At 49.6% G+C, this 17,577-nt stretch overlaps 7 protein-coding genes across 7 annotated transcripts; 5 read left to right on the top strand and 2 right to left on the bottom strand.

Annotated features, from left to right (window-relative positions):
• Window positions 1-382: 382 nt before the first annotated feature.
• BO87DRAFT_404844 (putative DNA repair protein Rad4) lies at window positions 383-3,559 on the top strand (the record flags this gene model as incomplete). Its single annotated transcript, XM_025625897.1, has 3 exons — window positions 383-992; window positions 1,412-1,745; window positions 1,797-3,559. Exons 1-3 carry the CDS (start codon window positions 438-440, stop codon window positions 3,557-3,559), a joined length of 2,652 nt encoding a protein of 883 aa, XP_025482673.1. The 5' UTR covers window positions 383-437.
• A 788-nt stretch (window positions 3,560-4,347) lies between these two features.
• On the top strand, window positions 4,348-7,030 carry BO87DRAFT_404843 (alpha/beta hydrolase family protein). The gene is made up of 3 exons (XM_025625896.1): window positions 4,348-4,583; window positions 4,652-4,921; window positions 4,973-7,030. The coding sequence occupies exons 1-3, from the start codon at window positions 4,555-4,557 to the stop codon at window positions 6,924-6,926; spliced, it is 2,253 nt and encodes a 750-aa protein (XP_025482672.1). The 5' UTR covers window positions 4,348-4,554; the 3' UTR covers window positions 6,927-7,030.
• Window positions 7,031-7,218: 188 nt separating this feature from the next.
• BO87DRAFT_374220 (uncharacterized protein) lies at window positions 7,219-8,653 on the top strand. The gene is made up of 2 exons (XM_025622738.1): window positions 7,219-7,961; window positions 8,062-8,653. Exons 1-2 carry the CDS (start codon window positions 7,559-7,561, stop codon window positions 8,472-8,474), a joined length of 816 nt encoding a protein of 271 aa, XP_025482671.1. The 5' UTR covers window positions 7,219-7,558; the 3' UTR covers window positions 8,475-8,653.
• Window positions 8,654-9,414: 761 nt separating this feature from the next.
• Window positions 9,415-10,095, bottom strand: BO87DRAFT_452057 (uncharacterized protein; the record flags this gene model as incomplete). The annotated part of the gene is made up of 1 exon (XM_025628483.1): window positions 9,415-10,095. Exon 1 carries the CDS (start codon window positions 10,078-10,080, stop codon window positions 9,415-9,417), a length of 666 nt encoding a protein of 221 aa, XP_025482670.1. The 5' UTR covers window positions 10,081-10,095.
• Window positions 10,096-10,843: 748 nt separating this feature from the next.
• Window positions 10,844-11,861, bottom strand: BO87DRAFT_423514 (uncharacterized protein; the record flags this gene model as incomplete). Its single annotated transcript, XM_025627172.1, has 4 exons — window positions 10,844-11,307; window positions 11,397-11,403; window positions 11,467-11,628; window positions 11,778-11,861. 4 exons carry the CDS (start codon window positions 11,859-11,861, stop codon window positions 10,844-10,846), a joined length of 717 nt encoding a protein of 238 aa, XP_025482669.1.
• A 602-nt stretch (window positions 11,862-12,463) lies between these two features.
• Window positions 12,464-15,144, top strand: BO87DRAFT_404841 (Zn(II)2Cys6 transcription factor; the record flags this gene model as incomplete). Its single annotated transcript, XM_025625895.1, has 4 exons — window positions 12,464-13,596; window positions 13,649-14,083; window positions 14,139-15,033; window positions 15,100-15,144. Exons 1-4 carry the CDS (start codon window positions 12,662-12,664, stop codon window positions 15,142-15,144), a joined length of 2,310 nt encoding a protein of 769 aa, XP_025482668.1. The 5' UTR covers window positions 12,464-12,661.
• Window positions 15,145-15,461: 317 nt separating this feature from the next.
• Window positions 15,462-17,379, top strand: BO87DRAFT_353629 (DUF895 domain membrane protein). Its single transcript, XM_025621246.1, has 2 exons — window positions 15,462-17,113; window positions 17,167-17,379. Exons 1-2 carry the CDS (start codon window positions 15,847-15,849, stop codon window positions 17,310-17,312), a joined length of 1,413 nt encoding a protein of 470 aa, XP_025482667.1. The 5' UTR covers window positions 15,462-15,846; the 3' UTR covers window positions 17,313-17,379.
• The last annotated feature ends 198 nt before the right edge of the window (window positions 17,380-17,577 follow it).

The raw sequence follows: 17,577 nt of genomic DNA, 5'->3' as shown, positions 1-17,577 counted from the left end.
CACACAGTTGGATTGGACATTGTAGGATAGGGGTAATGTCCACACATCTTCTATGGTGTAGTCTGTCCCATTATTGATAAGCTCCATGGTGATGATCGAGCCAGGAGAGATAGTGAGGGGGCGGAGGCCGGACTAGCAATGTGGTATAGACGGAGGATCTCGTGATAGTAGTAGTTAATGCGGTCGCGGCAAGTCAACAAGCAAGATAAAACAAACAGGAACAAACAGAGCCTCCTCCCCGCTTTCAGCCGCAGGGCGCGGAACAATGCACGGCCCGGATGACAGGCAAACAGGGTGAACCATTATGTCACGTGCCTGGATAAGCGTCATCAGTGCACCTGCCGAGTAAGAACGCAAGCGACAATTTAAAGCCAGTACAGTAGAATGCTTGAGGCATATGCTGATATTGAATCTTGTTACCTTGCGTCTGACCCTCTATGATGGCGAGTCGTGGGCCCACTACCCGCCCCAGAAGAGCCGGAGCTGCTTCGAACCATTCGCGGCGGCAGCGAGAAGACCAAGATCATGAGATTCCAGAGATCTACCAGGAGATGTTGGCGGAGGCTGAAGCTAGAGAGTCCTCCAGGCCAGATGATACCCGACTACCCAAAAGAAGGAGGCTTACCCGCCCCAATCCCGTATCCGCACCATGGCCTTTACATCAAAATGGTGCTAGTACTCCAGATGCCAGCTATTCTACAGAACAACCTGTCCAAACGGTGTATGATTCGCCATCATCATCCGAAGAATCAGGTATGGAATGGGAAGAAGTTGATATTCAGCAAGCTCCACATACAATTCATGCGGACGATACCTCGATTCAGGTCACCCTGGGTCTGCCCGAGGATCAGAAGCGCAAGGTAGTTACCAAGCGAAGGGGGATCACCGCTGCCGAAAAGCAGTTGCGATTAAGCATCCATAAAGTTCATCTACTTTGCCTCCTACGCCATGTGCAGATACGCAATCTCTGGTGCAACGATGAGGAATTACAGGTACGTCCGATTCCGATTTAGCAACCTTTATCTGGTAAATAGGCATACATGCTTGAGTCTAAAAAAAAGAACACATGGGAAAGCGGCCAAGGGAAAGGAGACCGAATGAAAATGATAGATAGGGAACTAATCTTTACCTGACTTTGTTTCCGTTACAGGGCTTCCTCAAACGGACATTGCCGAAAAATATCATCTCACTATTGCATCCGTCCGAGAACAGGCCACAACAATTCAGGTCAACAACTTTCGTTGATGGGTTGAACCGTGCTAGTGATATTTTCAATAGAAGGTTTAAGATAACCAAACCAGGACTGAGACGACCTTCGTGGATAGATGATCTTAATGGTATCAAACAACGAGTGGTATTGTAACTGACTTCGGTGTTGTATATGTCACAAATGTGTCTGACCTCTCGTTAGGAATCCATAATAAGTGATGCCGAGGTCTTCCTCTCGAGGAAGGATTTTGTGAAACAAGCACGAACAATGCAAGGTTCTCGTGATTTTGGCGCCCAGTTATTCTGTGCTTTGTTACGGTCCGTGGGCGTCGAAGCAAGACTCGTCTGCTCATTGCAGCCATTACCATTTCGAGATAAAACCAAGGATGCGGCACCACCTGCTCCGGTGTCTGAATCTTCAGAAAGGTTTACCCAACCAACTGCTGAGGAATCGCAAACGTCACAACGGTCCACTGTGAAAAGATTAGCCCGGCCACGCTTCACACCAGCCAGACGCCCCGGGACTCCTTCTCAAAGTAAGTTCGGCATCTATCGTTCAAGCTAGCATGAAGCTGAGCATACCGAAGGTTCCCCCCGGCCCATCCGTGAATCATCACACCCGGTATTCTGGATTGAAGCGTTTAACGAAGCAGTAAATAAATGGATACCTGTCGATGCCTTGGTTACCAAGTCTATGGCAAAGCCTTCTAAATTCGAGCCTCCAGCAAACGATCCTTACAATCTTCTGAGCTATGTGGTGGCATTTGAGGATGATGCCTCTGTTAGAGATGTCACCAGGCGCTATGCGAAAGCCTTTAACGCCAAAACTCACAAACTTCGAATTGAATGCGTGGGGAACCATGTTAACTGGTGGAACAGAGTGTTGCGGTTCTATGAAAAGCCATTTTTGGAAGACCGGGACCAACTGGAAATTAGTGAGCTTACTTCCAAGAAAGCGGCTGAACCAATGCCCCGGAATATCCAAGACTTCAAGGACCACCCGGTCTATGCTCTTGAAAGGCACCTTCGGCGACATGAGGTTGTCTTTCCTAAACGGATCATCGGGCAGGTTAGCCTGGGTAAATCAGCGTCGAAGAATCAGGTCTTGGAGCCCGTATATCGCCGATCCGATGTACACGCTCTACGTAGTGCAGATCGCTGGTATCGCCTGGGTCGCGACATTAAGACAGGCGAGCAACCGTTGAAGCGCGTCACCTCAAGGAAGCCACAGATGGGGAGGCTCAGTAACGAGGACGATAACTCCGTCTCCGACACACCTCTGTACGCTTATTATCAGACACAAGTGTATCAGCCCCCGCCAGTAGTTGGAGGGAGAATACCCAAGAATATCTATGGGAACCTGGATGTCTATGTACCCAGCATGGTGCCTCCAGGCGGTGTGCATATCGCTCATCCCGATGCCCGTCAAGCTGCTAAAATCCTTGCAATTGACTATGCAGATGCTGTCACCGGTTTCAGCTTCAAGGGGCGCCATGGGACCGCGATCATGCAGGGGATTGTCGTTGCCACTGAGTATCGAGAAGCACTTGAAGAAGTGCTAAACTGTCTGGAGGGAGAAAAGTTGCAGGCTGAATTAGATAGGAAGTCTGCTGAAACACTGCAGGCTTGGAAGCATCTGCTGCTGAAACTGCGCATTGCAGAGAGAGTCAAAGGCTATGCAGTAGAAGGTGAACGTGAGGCAGGTGAGCCGGGAAGGATCGGAAACGTGAAGGAATCCGAGGACCCGGAAGAGTCAGGCGGCGGCTTTATTCCGGAGTCGGAGCAAGAGATGAACAGTCCGGCTTCTGTAATGGACTGGATTGGCCCCTCTCGAGATGAAACATCAGGACCTACAGGCACTACAGGCAGAGACATGTCTCTTTCGGCTACAGAGACGGATATGCTTGGTGGAGGCTTCATTCCTGAAGCAAGCGTGGACCAAGTGTCTTCACCTCAGCCAAATAGTAACGTCACAGAATTGCAAAGGAATCGCTCGGTCCTCCCTCAATATGACCTGGTTGTCACTCCAAAGCTTGAATCTGCAGGCCAGACAGCCCCGATCCAAGACTTCATGAGTAATGAATCGGGACTGTTGTCTGACAGGACGAAAGAGGACTTGGGGCATATCACACAGCATATTGCTCCTCAGAACTCCGAGGCCGCCATCATCAGATCCACTACAGCAATTTCGGGCACCACACATCCTCAGATCGCTGTACAAGCAGATGATTCCCGCTCTCCGACCCCGAGCATCACCAGCCAAGAAACGCACAGCGACGAAGAGACCTCTTTACTATCGCAAGACCCAGAAGATGATGACGCCATCCCGGAGTGGTTGATGTCCGATTAACTGTATCATAGCTAGACTTTGTGGGTTAATCATAGCCGCTACGACAACGCGATTTGTATTACTACTAAATAGCACGTCATGTCCTTATGCATGTAGTACTAGATCATCATCATCATCATCATCATCATCATGGTTCTACAGTCTCTTGTATTTTATATGTTGCTTTCTTGTTCATCGTAAGAATAGCCATTGCCGAGTATCTCAGGCCAATGAATAAGGGTAGAGAGAGAGTTACTAAATGCTAGCTTACAGAAATCCGTGAAACTGTAATAGCAGGTTCCTTTTTCTTTTCTGATCTATCACTAAACCATCTACGGAGACTTGCGTGCTATAGAAGTATACCGGCGTCTATACTTACCTCTGAAGTTCACCAAGCTAGTATATTAAAACCATAAAGTACAGAGATGTCAGTATGTCCAAACACATCGGACTCAAGGATTCAAAAAGGTGTATTTGTTGCAATTTCGATAACAGAGCACGCCATTGGAAAGGCGACCGTGTAACTAAGAATGACGAGGCAATCAAGCGAAATTTCACTTGAGGGTTCAGGCATGCTCTAGGTACTAGTGTGCCTTGAGAGATATGATGATGCCAATGAAACAAAGGGTTGTATCTCAATTAGATGGATTTTAATGAAGAAGGTACTAGGCCCAAGTTCCCACCAGAAGGCGAGGAAGGGCAAATAATCAGGTGATCGGTACATCGTCAGATTGAAATATTGTATATGGCCGTACGACGGGTTGATTGTTAATGAGGCTTACTTCCTCAATCCTTTGCATCCTTTAAGGATTGTTTGCTAACTCGGGTGGGTTTAGCCTCTCCGTGCTTTTGAGTCAATCACCATCGGAGCTCCGGTTGTTATCAAAGTAGTACTCTTGAAAGAGGGGTTTTCCCCCTCAATTGCTTATTGCAGTTGTCACTATTTCACTCATGTCCATCTCGTGCGGCCTGACTTGTTCATCAGCACTATTACTCTACTATCATCGCCTTTCACAATGTCGAAACATTCAAAGTTCACTCCTGAGTACGCATCCCCAGCTGTTAGTCTAAAAAAAGCTTGGAAGTACCAAGCTCTAACCACTGGCTCGCTAGGTTATTGATCACCGCTCCAAGGCCATCATCAGCAGTACCGAACGATGAGGGAAAAGTGGCGATCTATACTGTCTCAACATACGATCTTGACACCCACGCAGATTTCTCTGAGGTCAAGCTGCTCAACTTAGAAACCGGCGAGTCCACTCGGTACACCAATGACCCCAAGGAGTCTTCGTTTCGCTGGCTGTCCGGTTCGTCACTTCTTTGGCAAAGAGAGGGCAAGAACAACACCGAATTATGGATTGGCGATGCCTACCACAACACCCGGTAAGACTGTCTTCTCCATGACGAGTTGATATTTCTGACAACGTTTAACAGACCATATTTGGCTGGTACTATTGACGCTAAACCAGGGAACTTGAAGACCAAATCATTGGACAGCGGTGACATAGCACTGGTCTTCACAGCACCCGCAGATGCCGAACAGAATCTGTACAACATCCTCAAAGCAGACAAAACTCATACGACCGCCCGGGAATGGACTCATAGTCGTCCCAAAAGATGGGACTCATATGTTGACCAATATAGATCGGTTATTTGGTATACAGTCCTGAAGCTTGACTTGGATTCCGGACAGTGGCAGCTTTCTACTAAAGGCCCCGTCAATGCTCTACGAGGAACAGGCCTAGTGGTACCCCTTTACTCCAACTCACAAAGCTCCCCGGATCTCGACATCTCATCTTATGGGATTGTCTTTGCAACAGCAGATCCAGTGGATATGGAATGGAGACGATCGCAAAGCTGCTTATATTTTCTTCCATTGTCAACATTCGAGGAGACCGACTTACCTGCGCTGAAGAAAATAAAGGTTCCCGATCATGCAGATATCGTAGCAGCCCCGAGGTTTGCGCCTCGGGACCCAGTGATCGCTTTTCTAGTTGACCAGGACAGCGAGGAGTGGTCGCAAAAGAGCATTGTCTTGCTAAATACAGAGACGTTGAGTATAGTATCAATCCTTCGGACGGTAAGTTCATTCGGTCAGAGTCAGAACTGGGATGTCTTCCCAGATGACATTCTGTGGGCAAATGACGGCGCGTCTTTGTATCTGACTGCGAACCATCAAGCAAAAACTCGTGTGTTCCTAGTGGTTCTCCCGACCACTACTGTTCAAGACAGAGCACAGAGTGTGGAACCAGTTGCTTTAGAGATCCCTGGCTCCGTCTCATCACTGTATCAGCTGGGTCGGAGTTCCTCGGAGAACCGGTTACTGGCCACCTCTTCATCATTCATCGATCAGGGATTGTTCACAATTGTCACTCCTCCTGTAGACAATGAACCTGCATCTCAGAGTAGCCGAGTCATCCACTCGTCCTCCTCTCACGGAGCCTATTTCGGAATTTCGGACAAACAAGTTGAATCGATAACATTTCCTGGCGGCCCAGATGGCAAGACCCCAGTGCAGTGCTGGATCGTAAAGCCATCTTGGTACGAGGCCACGTCGGTTGAAAAGCATCCTCTATTCATCTTTATGCACGGCGGGCCCCATTCCGCTAACAAGGATGCCTGGACCTGGCGCTGGAATGCAGTCCTCCTAGCGGAACAAGGGTACATCGTTGCGATCCCCAACTTCACTGGATCCGACTCGTTCGGGGGCGAATTTGCACGAGCAGTCGCACTGCAGTGGGGAGGACACCCTTACCACGATGTCGGGCGGTGTTTCAACTGGATCGAACAAAACCTGTCGACCAAGTGCGATGTTGATAGAGCCGTAGCCGCGGGCGGAAGCTATGGGGGATATCTGGCACTATTCTTGGCAGGACAGCCTCTCGCCAAGCGGCTCAGAGCTCTGGTCAGCCACGACGGCATCTTCGACGTTGTTTCCGAGCTTCTGAGTGATGATCTGGGTCAGGTGCAAGAGCTGACGCGCTCCTTCGGTTCGCCATACTTCTCCAATGCCCCGAATGCTGGCCGGGACGAAGCCAGCGTAAAGGAGATCTGGCGACGGTATAACCCAGCCGAATATCTCAGTAATTGGTCAACACCATTGCTTCTGATCCATTCGGATCGAGATTTCCGGTGCCCTATTACGGCTGCATCGGCCGCTTATACCGTTTGTCGAATGAAAGGGATAGATACACGGTATTTAAATTTTCCGGATGAGAACCATTTTGTCCTGGGGAGGGAGAACAGTTTGGTCTGGTATCAGAATGTGATTGGATGGTGCAATAAATATGTGGGAATGGAGGATGGGTTGGCGTTGCAGCCAGCTCGCAATGAACCACAGTGGCTGGGGAGAAGGGAAGAAGGGAGAGTACTGGATGTTGATGCCTAGAGGCATGATTCATGTATTTTATTTTCCCTTCTTGGTTGCAATCTTCTACTAGTACCGAGTACCGAGTACAGGTATGTGTTCAGTTGGCCTGAGGCATCAATAAGACCGATTGACCGACCGAACTGACCGACTGACCGCTTACCCGCGGAAGCAACAAAGCAAAGTTGAACGCGGGTTATGACGCCATGGCCCAGCAGGGCGTAGTGCGATCGCTCCATGTGATCACCGGCGAGACTTAGCTGCATGTCCGACACCACTGGCTATACTCCTTCTGGCTTGGAGCGCGTGATGGCCTGTTCGAGGAAAAGAGCGGAACAAATTAATTTTAATTTTTTTTTTCTTTCTTTTCCATCACTCTGCTCCATGCCACACACACACACTAAGGAGGAGGGGACGAGCTGAGGACAGTCCTTCTGGATCTCTCTCCTTCCGTTGTTATCACAGTGTGGATGTCCCCTACCCATCATCTATCAAACTCGTACAACGGATCCGATCAGCATAAATCCACCGCTCAGAAGCTGGGGACATCCGCTAGTTATCTATCCACCTGATCCATTTGAGGAAAAGATCCAGACTCCCGCCCTAGCATCTATCTAGTCTAATAAACCCTGCGATCCCGCGAGCACGCCATCATGGAATCCTCTGATTTGACCGCGTCTTACGCAAGGCAGGCCAACGCCTTATCTCCCACGCAACGATCTTCATCCCATTCGTCTCATCGTGAGCCACACCGCATGGCTGCCTTCGAAACGGTCACCGTGCCTGACCAGGGCCAATCGCAACCTGTCAACGAGGTCACTCCGATCGTGAGCAACTCTGACACATCTCGGCGCAACTATCATTCTACCGACGGTCTACGGAACAGAGACTCGGGATCAACAAACGATAACACGGTCTCACGGGATCCCGGTCAGCAGAATTCTCAGTGTGACTCGGAAGAACCGCACGGCTCGTGGTATAGCCGGCTGGCAGATAGATATGGAAGCTTGGAATTAGAAAATAAAGGCAGTGTGGCCCGAGATCATCTCGCTTTGGGTATGCTTAGTCCGTTGTTGCTTTTCTTTTCTTTCTTTTTCTTCTTCTCACCCCGTCCGTGTACGACCTCGTTTAACCGGATTCTCTTTCTTTCCCTTAGAACGAACATTTCTGGCATGGCTGCGGACATCGTTAGCCTTTGCATCGATCGGCATCGCAGTAACCCAGTTATTCCGTCTTAATAGTGCCGGGACGAACGCAAATGCCAATCTTTCCGCTCAAAACTATCTTTTGCCATCTGCCGCTTATGATTCCACGCCAATAGGGGTGACATCTGCCTCTGCACGCCTTCGGAGCATCGGTAAGCCGTTAGGGACTACTTTCATTGGAGTTGCAATTTTGATTCTACTGGTTGGATTCCACCGCTATTTTGAAAGCCAGTATTGGATTATTAGGGGCAAATTCCCGGCCAGCCGTGGCAGTGTTGCATTGACAGCCTTTGTAGCTGCTGCTCTGATTGTTACCGCTTTTGTTGTGATCCTTGCCATCTCTCCCGGCGCGGTTGAAGCGTAGGGGCTTAATTTCGAGATAAGCAAGGGGTTGCACGAATTTTATACAGATTTGCCTTCTAATTTTGTTTGTATTAAAGCGAGCGAAATGATGGATTTGGCGGTGTTGTGCTGTTCATAGGTACATAGCAGTATTTAAGCAATAACCATGGCTGAATCGGCCGAACAAAAGAGCTACTCTACTATAGCCATCCGGATATCATACAACGAACTATCATTAGTCCACGCACTCACACCCCTACGGAGGCAATAAATGACCTGCTACTGCCTAAGCTGTGGTATCTCGTAAGCAGAAAAATCACCTGACACTACACGGCCCTTCCTATATAGTACTATATCAAACCAGAAGCACCTCAACCCTACACATACCAACAGCCTACAATCTATAATCTACAATCTACAACTACATAAAAGAAACCAAACTGCGAGTGAGATTCTTTTTGATTATCTCTTAACTCAAGAGTAGAACTAAAGGCTAAGGCAACCCCCCATTCGGGCAAACCTGATAGGCGGAATCCAGGGAAAACACCTACCACCGTCTTTAGTCTTCAGTGATATAGGATGAAAACCTGGACCGGGGTGCACGACGCCATACATGACAACAGAAAACAAGCAAATAATAACATGCTTCGCTGAATCGTCCCCACAAAAAAAAGATATAAAGTCAAAAAAGGAAAATACAGGAAGAAGATTGATCCCCAAAGTTTCATAGATGTTCCTCCGCCTGGGCCTTGAGTTCGCCCCCTTCTTTGTGACATGCTGGTGCTTGTACGTCCCCACAAATTATATAATCAAAACAAATTCATGTTATACATGAAGTTCCCAGATTTTCTTGAATTCCTCCGCTGGGTGTCCTTTAGACTTGGTTGGTGTGTTGGGATGCCTAGGATATATTAGTATGTGTGTATGCAGGTTGATGAAGGTGGAGGTGGGTACTTACTGCCTTAGAAGGCTTCGAGCATCATGGAGTCGCCGTCGAAGTCGACGGGAAGGTTGGTTATTGGGTAGCATGGTAGCTGTATCGGTTGGAGGACAGGTAGATTGACTGGGGTGGGGACCATGTCGAGGATGTCGAACATGGGTGTGTCCCCATCGAAGTCCTTAGAGAATGGTCTCTTAGGGGCGGGCTTAGTGGGTGTGCCGCGTCGGTATTGGTGAGGTGTGTTGGTGTTGTTGGTATTGTTGAGATGTCTCTTAAGATTCTGAGACATGGGGCATGCGTCGAGCATGATGGTATCCCCGTCGGTTGATTTGCGGTTGTTGATGTTGTTGTTGTAGTTGGCTTTACGGCCAGTGTTTGGTTGGGTCTTGGTTGGAGGAGGCTGCCTCTTTTGAGGTTGAGGCTTGACGAAGACGTCGGTCATGGAGATGTCTCCATCGACCTCGCGATGAGGCTTTCGAGGTGCTGGCTTGGAGATGCCAGAGTTTGACTTGTAGTGAGGGTTCGGCTGCCTCTGATGTTGAGGAGCGTTGGAGGGGGTGTTGTTGGTACGGATGAATGGAGGAGATTGTTTTGGTCCATTAGGTCTGAATCGACGAGGAGGAGATCGGCTGTTTTGTTTGCCGGGGCGGGTGTGGTAGAAGAAGTTTGAGGCGGGAGGAGCAGCCATGTTGACTGGTTCAAGGAGGAGAATAGAGGGAGATAGGTGATGAGGAATAGTAGAGAGAGTAGAGGTGGGTAGAGATATATGGAGAGACGTTTTCGGATCTCTCGAGGAGTATGAGGTGGATGGATGATATAAGAAGTATAGGTTATAGGAGAGACTTGTACGGATCTCTCGAGAAGTAGGAGGTGGGTTTCGGTTGTTTGAGTATAGGAGAACAATAAAAGCAGATTTGTAGAGATGTTTTTCGTATCTCTAGAGAATGGGGGTGATTTCGGAGTTTGTAGTATTAGGGATTTGTTAAAAGCAACGCAGAACAGTTAAAGCAGATTGAACAGTTAGAAGCAGATTTGGTTTGAACGTTCCAGTTTTTTCGGAGACGTTGGAGAGAGGAAAGATTTCAGAATGGCCCTGGGAAATCCGGGGGCCTACTTATACCCCCAGAGTCTCTAGAAAACTTCGTATACCTGAGTTCAGCATTACAACGGAGCGAAGTATTAGGACTATTGTAGAAAATATCTAGGTAGTCGACCATGGGTCCGATAGGGCTGGCCTCCAGGAACGGGCTATTAATATCTCTTCCGCTAACAATAAGGTTTCTGGATATAGTACATAGGGCTAGCCAATAGTATGACCCAATGGCTAGGCCCCTGCTTGCCGAACTCAGTCTGCCTGGCCCTTGCCTAAGAATAGTGGTGAGAAAAGTGTAGGGGTAAGTCTGGGGTAAGTCCGGGGTAATCTGGGGTTACACATCCGGACTTATCATCGGCTAACGATTCCACTTCGTCCCAATCCTCGCCTTCTTTCTAGTGTGTTTCGTCCCGGTTCTGGCCGAAGATGTGCTTCCGTTAGAAGTCAAACTGTCCCTCTTGCGTTTGTCCACTTTCGAGGTCTCCCGCCTTTTGCGTTGTTCCTCCTTGATCTTCAGTCTTCGCTGTACCTCCTCTGAGATATCCTCGGTCTCCACTGATACAGGTGAGAAACGCCTTATGTCTTCATCGGCTCCTGGAATAAATTCGTCGATTCGTTTTCGTTTGCTAGAGTGGACAGCTAGAGACCTTGCAGTCAGGGGGTCTTGGGTTTCCGCCGCTGCTGCCCCTCCGTCTTCTTCCGGGTCATACAAGTGGTCGGCATGACGTTTGAGTTGCTCTTTTTTTAGCTCCTTTCGACTGCTTGACGTCGACATGGATTCTGACGAACGAGTGTCCGATTCTGGTGTTGCTGTGTTGAGCCCTATAAGGATGGTTACTTTTCTCTGTACTAGGCTGTGGTATTGTATTATACCCGTCAGAGGAAGCGGGTAAGCTTTTAGAAAAACTCACTTGGCACCTGCCAGATTGGTTAACCACAGCACTAACAGAAGTAGGAAAGAAGGAAGTAGCTACGACCTACCACGCGTTTTTTAAGTATATCAAACTGAGCAATCAGTCTCTTAGTCTTATCAACCATGTTGGACACCAGTTGGGATTCCTCTCCGTGGGAGTGGACTTGACTCTTCAACTGGTGCAACATCTCTAGATGCGACGACAGCATAATATCATGTTGTTTAGAAATCTGATAGTAATGATAGACAGTGTAAGCCATCTACAGTGTTCATATATATAGAAAGCATAACATCGCCGTTCAGGACAAGGCAACTGGTGAGCATGATACATGCAGAATGTCTATAGTAGGTACGCCATGCACAGGAATGGTTCACCCACCTCAGGCCACGAATGCTGGAATAGCTTGGCTTCTGGGGTCTTTCCACTACCCCCGTTAGATGACCGCTCATCTTCATGCTCCATTTTGGTAAATTGAGTGGATTTATGGCCAGCTAATGGCATTGCTGCAGAATTTGTCCCAAGAGGTGAGGTTGAAATAGAGCCGGAGTGTTACTGGTTTGAGGCGGTGGTGCCAAAGGGGAAAATTCCCCGCCCGCGTTGTGGTGGCTGGCTTTTCCTTTCCTCTTCTCTATCTCCCTTGCATACTTTGACAGTGAAGACACAGGTAAACCCTTACGAGGGGTTATTGAACTGAGTTCTAGCTGATGCTTCAATGAAGGCTTTTCGGTATTTCGCAATGTTGCTGCGACCGGACGCTGGAATGGGAGTTGGCGTCAGATCACGTGATGACAAGATCTCTAGCAACGAGAAGGTACAGTGCAACCATTATGTCTCTAAATTGCAAGGTCACTTCTGTTCTGGTATCTAAATAGATAATATGATGCTCTTGAGACTAGTACTCAGATCTCCTATCCATCACTAATATCTACATTCTATGATCTTACGGCAAAAAAGTGAGCTTCGGAGAGGAGTCCGGGGGAACTCCGATGCTTCGGCTCGGACCCCCGCATTCCCCCCCTCATTCTCACTTTCGGTTTCCAGTTCTGTTTCATTCCTGTCTCTTTTGATTTCTCACTCCCCCCGGAAAATTCTCCCCCGCGGATGCTTGCTGCACGTCTCTCCACCTTTGAAATCTGGGGTCGGCTTGTCTCGCCCAGTCCCTCCGTTTCCCCATTCCTCCTCCCGCGGAAAAAGATCCAGCCTCATCTACCGTTCATGTCTCAACAGCAGAGTCTACCAGAAATACCTGAGTCATTGGATCCATGGCCACAGGCCTGGCAGCAAGAGGGGACAGTGCACTGTCCCCAGACGCCCTGATAAATTCCGGGCGTCGCCTCTCTGATACCGATGATTCGATCCCCGCAAAACGCCCAAGAAGGGCGTCGGACTCCCCAGTCAAGGCCTCCAATGGACCGCGCCAGAAGATCACGCGCGCCTGTGATCACTGCAAAGAGAAGAAGACGCGCTGTACGGGAACACTTCCATGTGTCAGGTGTATGCGACTGGATTTGTCCTGCGAGTACAATGCCGCTTACTCCCGGGGTTTGCCTCCAGACCCCCTCCCCGCACCGCCGTCAATGACGGACGGTCACACATATAGTCCCGATGCCAAGAGAAGGCCCCAAACAGACGGGGCTCTGGGACGTCGACGCTCGTCATCTGCGCGACAGTCTCCTAGAGTACCTGCCGATTCGCCTCAACAGCCTCTATGTCGAAACGAGGTCTCTCAGCGCAATTCCCCTGATCCAGCGGTGACCGACTTCGAAGGCAATTATCTAGGGCCTGCCTCGGGAGTCTCCTTTCTCAATCGAGTTTGGCGTCGTCTACATCAGGATGAAGGGCATGCAATCCCAGATAGCCTAGAGAACGAGTCCTCTCCGAGGAACACCTCGGTGTTCATGTTTGGTGATAAGCCATACTCCGACTACCGCCAGGTGACTTTCTCACTTCCCCCGTTTGATAAAGCACGAGAGCTGGTCAACATCTACTTCGACTTCTCGATGGTGACATATCGATTTCTTCATCGGGGAATCGTAGAGGAGTGGCTCTGCCAGGTGTACCTGAACAATGTCTCCTCTGCAAACCCTCCCACGGGTCCCATGGTAGTGCGGACAGCCATCATCCTTATGATATTTGCAGTTGGCACGCTCTACGAGGAGCAGAAACCGGAACGTCCGGTTGATGGGTGGTGTGGAAGGTAAGCTAGTCAGTTGTATCCCTCTCGGGTCTAGTGTACTGAGTCATCTCAGCGAGCAGTGGTATGCAGCGTCCAAATACATGACCTCCCTGGAGTCGGGCCCCCCTCGACTAGAGACCGTTCAGGCTAGGCTAGGTCAGTGCCTTTACTTGCTGTCTACCTCTAGAGCGAATGAGTGCTGGTACTCATTTGGCACTGCCCTCCAGCTCGTAACGGCGCTGGGCCTGCATCGAAAATTCCCAGGCAGGCTACCTAAGGGCGGGAACACCTACATGGAGCGAGAGCTCCGCAAGCGCATCCTCTGGAGCGCATATATGTTGGACAGATATCTCAGCGTGATGTTTGGTAGACCACGGTTATTACACGATGAAGACATCGACCAAGACCTTCCGGATGAGATCAATGACGAAGACATGCTCCAGGAGGACCCAGAAAGACGCACAGGGTCCGCCGATTGCATGATGATCGCATCCATCCTACATTTCAAGTTCGTCCCACCCCCCCTCTATGTACATGGGTACATGCCGATACTGACAACACAGGCTTGGTCGCATCCTGGGCGACATCTCTCGTCAGCTCTACACAGTGAATCCATCGTCTCGTAGTCCACCACTCGAGACGGCTGCCCGGCTCACGTCTAGATTGGAGGAATGGAAAGCGACAGCCCCGCCGATCTTCAACGGAGTGCGCGCAACCAGCCTCATTCCTCCTCTGTGTAGGCAAAGCCAGGTATTACAACTGGCGTACTCGCATGCGGTCATCCATGCGACCAGATCGTTCCTGCTCAACGACATTTCGGATCTGAGACGTAAGCCACCAGCTCCTCACCCCGTAGCGTCCAACCTAGTACGCAAATGTGTGGAAGCCGCTCAAGAGGTCATGGAACTGGTAGAGGGCCTGGCCAAGCAGAACATTCTGATCCATTCGTTCTGGTTCACACACTACGTATGCTTCTGTGCGATCACAGTGGTGTATATCTATATTATCCAGCAACACCGCGACACATACCCAAAAACCTTATCCCCGGGCACCGGAGACGTCACTCTGAGCTCTCTCTTCAGATTAGCCGAGACCTGCCAACAACACTTGGCAGAGGCTACACGTAAGAACTGTCCCAGTCGTCGCTACAGCATTATCCTAGAAGAGCTACGAAAGGAGGTTCACCAACAGGTTGGGCCGGACGCCGACTGCTTGGTCGATTTATCTGAACAACAACGGCCTAAAACCACCACGCGTCGGGATGAACTGCCAATGGAAGCGCAGCAATTTGGCCTCAACAACCTCTACTCCCCTATTTCACTGGACAACTCGATGGCTTATTCCAGTAGCTTACAACCGGCGGCAGATTTGGCCGCACAATCATTCGGACCCGATAGTGATGTTGGCTTCATTGAAAATCTGGAAGGATCAGTGTGGTGGACAGAGTTAGACTCCTGGGTGAGTGTCCTTTCATGTACTTTGTTGTCAATATTTGCGCCTCGTAACTTATTTCCTTTGCTTCAGGCATTTACCAATCTTCCTGGTGACCCTTTGACACTCGGGTTGTAATATATGATTAGAATGTTAGCGTTAGATCTAACAGTCATTCTATGCTATACTACTATTTGAAATGATCTTCCGTTTTTCAGCTCTTAGATAATGATGTAGAAAAATAGGGTTTTGTTTCAAGATGAAAGATTAGATAATTGCTTTCAATATTATCTGATAACTTTAACTTGTCCTGACAGCAACCGAGATTCGGGTTTCCCCCCGCATCGGACCTGGCCGAAAGTAAATTTCAGCGCCAACCGTGGGCAGTGAGTGACATTCAACTCACCATGTCGATTATTTCGAAGTTTTGCTGTCCAATATCGATCCTACAATCATGCTAATATTCAAAGTCATTGACGACAAAATGACTAACTCGTCATGCTCCATTGCTAGGGCTTCTCTCATTGGCGAAGGAGACTAAGCTCCGATCTCGCCATCGCCTGTGCCGCTTGCGACAGCCGTCTTCAGCGGCCCTGGCCGCCCTGTTATTCCTTCTTTTCGAATGTACACATGCATCACGACATTTCCATGACCTAATATAGCGCAACATAGAACAGACTATCATCGCTTCGCTTGCGAGAAATCCTGGCACAACAAAATGGCGTGTTCTTGCGGATCATACATAACCTCGGCGAGCTGCCGTCCCTTTCTTTAACTCTCGCCCTGAAGTTTATTTCCGAACAATCCCACGAATAATTCCAGTCTTGATCTCAGTTCACTATGGCTGACGCTGAGAATGGAAGTGGCGGCAAAGTGCCACTCAAACGAGTGTGGTACCGCACCTCCCTTTTCAATGCCTGCGTGATTGGTGCTGTTGGCTTTCTCGCCCCCGGGCTATGGAACGCCATGAACTCCCTGGGAGCCGGAGGCGAAGAGAAACCTTTTCTGGTGAATGCCGCCAACGCACTGGTTTTCGGGCTCATGGGCATTTTCTGCATCTTCGGCGCGCCCATCGCCAACCGGATTGGACTGAAATGGGCCCTTCTCCTCGGCGCCGCCGGCTACCCCGTCTACGCAGCCGGTCTCTACACCAACAACCGGTTCGGCAACGTCTGGCTAGTTCTGGTCGGTGCCGTCGCATGTGGCATTTCGGCCGGTCTCTTCTGGGCCAGTGAAGGCGCCATCGCTATCGGATACCCTGAACCATCGAAACGAGCCCGATACCTCAACATCTGGGTCTGGTGGCGCACCCTCGGACCCATCATCGGGAACTCGATTGTCCTGGCCCTCAACATTAAAAACAAAGACAAAGGAAGCGTGGGATACTCCACCTACATTGTCTTCATCGTGCTACAATGTCTCGCCGTCCCCGTCGCTTTACTCCTCACCCCGCCCAACAAAGTCCAACGCGCCGATGGCTCCCCGGTCATCCTTCGGGTCGAGGACTCGTGGAAAGCGGAATTCCAAGCCCTCTGGAAAACATGTAAAAACCGCACCGTCATCCTTCTTCTCCCTGTTTTCTGGGCCGTCTACTTCAATGAGTACTCGAGTAACTTCGAAACGTACTATTTTGGGGTCCGGGCTCGTGCGCTCATCGCTTTCCTCTCCGACTGGGTCACCATCCTTGCTTCGCAAATCATTTCTCACTGGCTGGATTGGAAGCGTATCGACGCTAAGAAACGTCTCACGTACGGCTGGTATTGGGTCATCATTGTGCATGTGACGGCGTGGATTCTTGGCTGGGTTGTGCAGGAGCAATATACATCAGCCCATAAAAAGAACCCTGATCTGGGGACGATGGATTACACTAGTCCGGGGTTCACTAAGGGCGCGTTTGTCCTCTTCATGTGGACGTTTGCGCAGCAGACGGGCCAGAATTGGTTGTATTATTTGGTCGGAAGCATGACTGATAATATCGCCGAGTTGACCAGGTTGACGGGTGTGTTGCGCGGTCAGGAGAGTTTTGGTGAGGCGATTTCTTACGGATTAAATACGAGGGATTGGTATGGTGGACGGGTGCCGATGGCTGTGAATACTATTTTGCTGGGTAAGTGGGATTGATATCTGAAGAAGAGGCTGAATACTGACCGGCTTTTCTAGGGTTGTGTGTTATTCCGACATGGATTGTTGTGAAGAATTATGACATGGAATCCACAGGCGAGAGGGAGTTGGAGGTGGATCGACGCCCAGTTGTGGATGAGAAGGGGGTGGTTGATTTGGAGGTGAAGGAAACGGGAGTTCATTGATCTATTAATAGCAGATCAGATTAGATGAGCAGAATGTCCTTGATGATACTATACACTAATATAAGATTTAGTCCACTGAGGATAGTAGATCGGAGGAATGGTCGGCCAACGGCCGGGCCAAGTAACGGACCCTACTCCGTGTTGGTGGTTCAATCCTATCTATCCCTCAGGGGCCGAAGCCGATCCTTCCTCCGCTGGCTTACGTCCTGTTCCCCACAGTGTCTGTCACACATAGATGATGGATGGACCCTGAACCTCCTATTCA

The sequence above is a fragment of the Aspergillus neoniger genome (genome assembly GCF_003184625.1).
Source record: "Aspergillus neoniger CBS 115656 unplaced genomic scaffold BO87scaffold_7, whole genome shotgun sequence".
NCBI classification, from domain to species: domain Eukaryota; kingdom Fungi; phylum Ascomycota; class Eurotiomycetes; order Eurotiales; family Aspergillaceae; genus Aspergillus; species Aspergillus neoniger.
Note: the sequence above shows the minus strand (reverse complement) of the source record. Positions and strands in the feature narration are given on the sequence as shown.